This window comes from Adiantum capillus-veneris, chromosome 2 (assembly GCF_014529385.1).
Source record: "Adiantum capillus-veneris isolate H3 chromosome 2, ASM1452938v2, whole genome shotgun sequence".
Taxonomy (NCBI): Eukaryota; Viridiplantae; Streptophyta; class Polypodiopsida; order Polypodiales; family Pteridaceae; genus Adiantum; species Adiantum capillus-veneris.
Genome location: NC_140932.1, coordinates 87,191,584 through 87,198,738, shown reverse-complemented (window position 1 = coordinate 87,198,738; position 7,155 = coordinate 87,191,584). Strand labels below are relative to the sequence as shown.

Below are 7,155 nucleotides of genomic sequence, written 5' to 3'. Positions count from 1 at the left end.
CCTTTTTGCAGCGGTGCTTTGAGCTGTGTATGGGATCATTCCAAAATCCCGTTAAGAGTGCTTTGAGCTGGCCTATGAGAAGGCCCTCTAAGCTTTTGTCTTCGGAGAGAGGTAAAGAAGTGAGGAACGTCCGATTACTAGTTAAATCGGACGGTCAAAAAGGAGCAAGGCGGATCTAAGTGGCGGATCAACGGACTGTTCAAGCCTGAACTGCTTCCGACCTTGTATTCTTTACCTGGGGTATATGCCTCGTCAGTTCAGAAGCAGCGCAAGAAGACGCCATGTCTGGACGCGGCAAGGGTGGCAAGGGGCTCGGCAAAGGAGGGGCTAAGCGCCATCGCAAGGTCCTGCGTGACAATATCCAAGGTATCACCAAGCCTGCCATCCGGCGCCTCGCTCGCAGGGGTGGCGTGAAGCGCATCAGTGGCCTCATTTACGAAGAGACCCGTGGCGTGCTCAAGATCTTCCTCGAGAACGTCATCAGAGATGCTGTCACCTACACAGAACATGCCCGCCGTAAGACTGTTACTGCCATGGATGTGGTGTATGCCTTGAAGCGCCAAGGCAGAACTCTCTATGGGTTTGGGGGCTAGGCTTTGTGTCCACCTTCTTGTGTTGTCGCCTGCTCATGGAGATGGTCCTCTTAGAATGAGGCTTTCCTTATTCTCATTATTAGGGTTTCATGACTGAGGTTCATTCTTCTGTGATTTAGGGGTCAATGACGCCATAGCACAATCAGGATCCTTGAGTGATTGACAGGCATTGTATATATCTTTGTTGAATGGAATACAATATCTTGTGGCTGTCTCTAGTTCCTTTATTGGCAGTTGTTTATCGTGGTTACAATTGTCTGGTTCAGTTATTACAAATAATTTGTGGAATCCTGGTTATTCAAGAAATCGGTTAGATTCTTTATTCAGCTGAGTCAAAGTGTGTTATGTTAGATATTGAAAAAAATGAGGCTCTTAACCTCCATATCCCATTAACTAGTCGTTGATCTATTGTGCAGAACTATTTTCTGCACAGTTTGGTGTACAAACCTTTAGAATATTTGTGGAATGCTCATCACTCTTTGGAACTCCACAGGATGGATGATGGCTCTAGCAAATCAGCGCATGTTTGCTCTATCAAGCTAGCTTTCCTGGCTTTTGTCTACATAACTTGTAGGTCTGGATATTTGAGTTGTGCTGCAGGAAATGCCCCTGGAAATGGTGTTTTAGTGTTTCTTGTGCTTGGAGAAATTTCTGTGCAGTTTGAAATGTCAGGAGTCAGACTTTAGGCACCATGTTACCAAGTCTTGTAACAAATTAGAAAGCGAGAGAGGTAATTGACAAAGAGTTTAATGTTCTGAGAGAGTTCTTTGAGAGTGAGTTGAGGTGGAAGCTTTACATAGCAAGAGGGAGGCATCAACAAAATGTGATTTTTATTGCTTCAATTGTTTGAAGGCTTTTGTTGAAGAGGAAATGGATGTGGAAGTTGGTCACTTGAGCCAATGTAACCATTTTTTGTATTTGAGATGTCATTTTTGGGCTGATTTATAATATGCACAATTGAGTGTACCCTCGCAGGGTAGAGGTTTTTGTCTTTGTTGTTTCTGCATGGTTTTGTAGGTGGATGTTTCTTTGGAAATGTTTCATGCCACAGTATTCGAGTTTTCCTTTACTCACACCAAGGAAGATGAATGACCTTGCTTGGAGTTGTGAATTGACATGGGAGGGCTGTGGTTGAATCAATAGAATCAATTTTGAATATGATGGAATTGATCAATGAGATAGTCCCAAGTCTTGGTAAGCTAATAAGTCCAAATGCCAACAAAAAATGGATGTCGTATACTAAGTATTTGACAAACTTAGTGTCTCCCATCTTTGTTAAAAGTCAAAAAAGTTAGAACATCTTGTAAACTCCTAGGTTGATAGTTGATAGTTAATGTAAATGCTAAAAAACATGGTAACAATAGTGTGAGGTATATAATCTTAACAACATGCTCTAACCATCCTAGAGATGCACACTTGTTCGATTGTCTCCAAGGGTTTGAAAAAGTTTAACCTTTGTCAAAGCAGCTTGGTGCATGAACTCAACGGCATGCAAGTCCACCCCAAGAATATGAAAGAAAACATAGTACATGTGTTTGCATGGAACATCGTCTTCACATGTGCATTGTGGAAAATTTGAGATTGTGACCGAGTATGTGATTCCCTTTGCTTTGGACCCCTTTGTGTTTACAGGTGCTAACACCGAAAACATGTGCTTCATTGCACACAATAATCACCTTTTTTACCAACTTTGCTTCAAGGGTGCTTCCAAGTCACTCTTGGTTTGAAAATCTTGTACATGTGTTTGCATGGAACATCGATCTTCTCTTTTGGAAGTCTTCACATGTGCATCGTGGAAAATTTGAGATTGTGACGGAGTATGCTATTCCCTTTGCTTTGGACCCCTTTGTGCTAACACAGAAAACATGTGCTTCATTGCACACAATAATCACCTTTTTTACCAACTTTGCTTCAAGGGTGCTTCCAAGTCACTCTTGGTTTGAAAATCTTGTACATGTGTTTGCATGGAACATCGATCTTCTCTTTTGGAAGTCTTCACATGTGCATCGTGGAAAATTTGAGATTGTGACGGAGTATGCTATTCCCTTTGCTTTGGACCCCTTTGTGCTAACACAGAAAACATGTGCTTCATTGCACACAATAATCACCTTTTTTACCAACTTTGCTTCAAGGGTGCTTCCAAGTCACTCTTGGTTTGAAAATCTTGTACATGTGTTTGCATGGAACATCGATCTTCTCTTTTGGAAGTCTTCACATGTGCATCGTGGAAAATTTGAGATTGTGACGGAGTATGCTATTCCCTTTGCTTTGGACCCCTTTGTGCTAACACAGAAAACATGTGCTTCATTGCACACAATAATCACCTTTTTTACCAACTTTGCTTCAAGGGTGCTTCCAAGTCACTCTTGGTTTGAAAATCTTGTTAGCTTTGATCTCCATTTAACAAGCTTCCCATCCTTATACTTAGGTCGGAAGAAGGCATTGGGAACTCTATTTTTTGCTGTCAAACCACTATCCAAATCTATAGCTTTTGTTGCTATTGAAGAATAAATCCATTTGCTTGCAAGCGCTTTGCCTTATTTGACAACAATTGTGTTCCTTGTGTTACAAGCCAAACACTTGGAGCTAAGCAAGCAGGTGTTGTATTGACATATGGACATAATTGCCGCTACTAGCGAAATAAAAAACAGCAAACAAAGTGGGAAAATCTCATGCCCATGAGACTCCAAAGAGCTGAAAAATGGAACAATGGATCTACAAAAAAAATTCAAAATACAAGAAGTATAGATGTGGTTGTTTTGGTTGCCAACCTTGCAAATTTTGACAATATCTTTTCTCCCATTGTCCAAATGACCTTTCTTTGGATAGTACTTGCTTTGTTGCTTTGTTTTCCATAGAGAACATTTTCTTGCTCTTGGATCTTCCTGAGGACATTTATAGGTAGCAACCAAAGGGTTTTTTTGTGAGTCAAAGAGTATTTGTTGTGTTTAACGTAAGCAAAACCTAGGCATCAAAGCCTCTCACGAAGAGCTCTTGCGGGGCTCTCGCAAGGATCTTTCTACATAGGAGCACTACAATAGACTAACCACCTAACCATAGTAGTCTCTCTTATTAAGATTAGGCCTTGGCCATTCACACTTGGACAACCACTGGCCAAGCATGTGGTGCGCTAGGCTACACATCTGTGTGACCATCCCAAGCCTCCTAATATCTGTGTGGTCATCTAGCCCTAACATGGACTCCATCCCTTAGCTCTGCATGAGCAGTGTGCAGATAGGAGAAGTGAGCGCTTAGAGTTGATATATAGTGACATTTGTTGTCCTATGCCTAGCATCTCATCTGGGGGCGCTTCTTATTTTGTCACATTCATAGATGACTATTCTCACAAAGTTTGGGTTTATCCTCTTAAACACAAGGATCAAGTGCTTGATGCATTTAAAAAAATTGTCTCATTAGTTGAGAGCCAGAGTGGAAAGAAGGTCAAGTGCTTATGCGCATTGACAAATGGTGGAGAATATGTTTCAAAGTCTTTTCAAGACTTTTGTGATCCAAAGGGAATCAAACATTAGTTGATTGCTCCTTAAAATCCTCCACAAAATGGTGTTGCAAAGAGGATGAATAGAACAATACTAGACAAAGTCAGATTTATGTTGTCTGATGTACCCGAAGGGTTTTGGACGGAAGCAGTTGCTACAATATTTCATCTCATGATAGGTCGCCTAATCATGTACTAGACGAGTATGTTTTAGCTTTGGTCTAAAAAGGTTAATTCTTATGAACATCTTTGAGTTTTTTGGTTGTGAAGCATTTTGTCATGTTCTTAAGAAATATGGCAAGTTTGATGAGATGGGATATCATCTTTGGGATCCCAAATCCAAAATTATTGTTTGCATTAATGATGTGTACTTCACTGAGTAGAAGATGCATAAAAAACATATACCTAATGTTGAGATTCGACATGTGGTGATTCAAGAGGATGCCAAATAGTGCATGAAAGAGTATGTAATGTGCCTGAACAAAAACCACATGGAAAACCCTTCTCTATTAGAAGAAAGAGAGGAACAACCTAATGTGCCTTAGTTAAGGAGATATACTCAGGTTTCTTTTGTGAATCTGGGGATTGGAGCATGCAACTTTTCATCCAACCATGCCCTATATAGGCCTTGACTTGCTAATAATAGAGACCCCATGTACCGCATGTCTATCTTGGCCCTTGGTGTGCGTGGTCTTACCATAGGCTTAACATTACTCCCCCCTTGGAGAAGCGTTTTTGTCCTTAAAAAAGTTATGGTTGTATCTTCATAAGAATACTAATGTTTTCCACAGTGGCATCCTTTAGGGATCCAACTGTTCATTTGACCACAACATGGTTCCATAGGAGTAGGTTCAATGAAATCAAGAATAACATCTTGATTTTCTACATTGTTGTCCCTTTGCAATCGTTTTTTGTAACCGGTCCATATCTAACATTAGCATATAAACTCTATCTAGAACTCACTTGAGTATAGTAAATGAGTTATCACAACGAGAAGGTGTCGCAAAGAATATCTCTTCTCACTTTCCATGAAAGTAATATGCTGACGTAACTCATAAGCAAAACTTAAGTTTTTGACTTGTTATCTTATCGCATCAATAAACAACCCCACCATAACTAGTGTTCAAGGTTGAGAACGTGACTTAAATATGGAGACCAAACCTAGTTGCAAACATGCTTTACCTTATGGTAAGGAAACTCCAACTAGAGTGATACATGCTTTCTAATTGGGATGCTTGGTGCTAACGTACGTACTTCACATATCCTTTAGTACAAGATTACACTCGTCATTTGTCTATCCTCTTTGGATAAATGATAGTACTGAGGTGTGCTTCCTCACTGTTTATAGATAGTCTTCCAAAATGATTGGTAAACAAGGATCACAATGTCTTACAACATTGATGAGAGGAATTAACAATGTTATAAATAATTGTCTTAGTTAACTTGAAAGCTCCACAAGCATCCAAACCGAGCCTTGATCTCTATTGGTGATTGTTAGATCTATCCATGAATCTACATGCCGCTCCAAATCAGAGGGACCCTCTTAACCTTGGTCCACACTGGTTAAACCAAACTCCTTTGAGTTCCTAAACCATGTTGTATCCCATGTGACAACATGTGCCAAAGAAAACCCTACATAAAGATCCATAATTGCATAATTATGGACTCATATTATCCACGTGGAATATGTTTCAAAAAAGGATCTAAAAAAGAACATTTGCTTTTACATGACCTTGTCATGTTTTTGAAGAGAAAAATGGATAAAAGCATTCAAGTTTATTCATTCAACTTGAAAAAGTCAAACAAAGAATATTCAAAAAGGGAATAAAACCAAATCATATGCATACCTAGAGGTTGAACATAACGTTCACTTATTTGTAGTCACGTGCACTTTGCAAACTGAAAGATACGACTAGAAAGATGTCTTACCATAAAACTAGCCTTAGAGAGGTAATATATTGGTGACCTGTTAAACACTAGAAAAAATATTAATAAAAAATAAGGAGTAGAAATTGGTAACCCTGGGTGTTGCCTTTGCAATTTAAACCCCTTGGTTAGCTTCTACAATGTCCAATCGCTTGGGTAGACTTTGCATGAAAATTACTCAACCTAGCAGCCAACAATGATGAACATAGTCTATCATGGTCAAAAGTATTTGGAATCAACTGAGAAAGTTGAGTTTGTCCACTACCTTTTGGTAGATTGCGGACTTCTTTCCTTGAAAGTTCAATTGTGCTAAGCACAAATCATGACTCTCAATACCTATGGAGTGATTATGTATTAGCTGAGTCATACCCACTCGTAGGGACATAATCAATGATGCAAATAAGCAACAGATGTTCTGCAGTTGGAATTTTATTCACAACTAAGTCATGAGAGAATCTTCTTCCTCTAGGAACAGAGAAGAAAGATGTCAAATACCCTACTACGTTTACTCAGGTGTTTACACAAGAGATTATCTGTGTGGAGGCTCTCTTAATGTATTCATGTCTTCCCCTGAATTAATTGCTTGATAGCTAGGCCATGCCTACTTGCTACCCATAGAAATTGTCATTGGCATTGATTGCACCTTGTGCATAGAGCCAATGATGTAAAGTGCTCACCGTTGCATACATATACAACAATTGGAAGCCTATCTACTGTTAGGTTAAGGTAGATTGGTTAGTGTGTCATTCATGGCATAAGCATGATTAGAATAGAGTTAGCTTAGGGCTTGATATTGGACACATAATACACTAGAGTATAGTTGCAAAATGATAGACTTACATCTATTCAGCATAATGTGCTTCTATATAGGCATATACAAAGAGACATCCTTTTGACACATGAGCATAAAATGTGGCTGCCTATGCACAAATAGGATGTGACTGCCTATGCACAAAGACAAGTGGTTGTGCTTTATACAAGGATTGTAAGAGGTTCTTCACATGGGTTATTGACACATGACTTTTCTAGGTGGAAGAGGTTGTTCACCCAAGAGATGCAACAAAAGCCTGCATCCCAACAACCCTCCCCTATGTGGGTTTTGGTTGCATATCACTCACACAATCCTCCCCTCAAAACACA

At 39.7% G+C, this 7,155-nt stretch overlaps 1 protein-coding gene across 1 annotated transcript; it reads left to right on the top strand.

Annotated features, from left to right (window-relative positions):
- The first annotated feature begins 232 nt into the window (after positions 1–232).
- On the top strand, positions 233–807 carry LOC147463129 (histone H4). Its single transcript, XM_086528082.1, has one exon. It carries the CDS (start codon positions 282–284, stop codon positions 591–593), a length of 312 nt encoding a protein of 103 aa, XP_086384208.1. The 5' UTR covers positions 233–281; the 3' UTR covers positions 594–807.
- Positions 808–7,155: the final 6,348 nt, after the last annotated feature.

What these genes read in the sequence shown, in the direction of transcription:
- LOC147463129 (XM_086528082.1), top strand. Translation starts at nt 282, where the DNA reads ATGTCTGGACGCGGCAAGGGTGGCAAGGGGCTCGGCAAAGGAGGGGCT.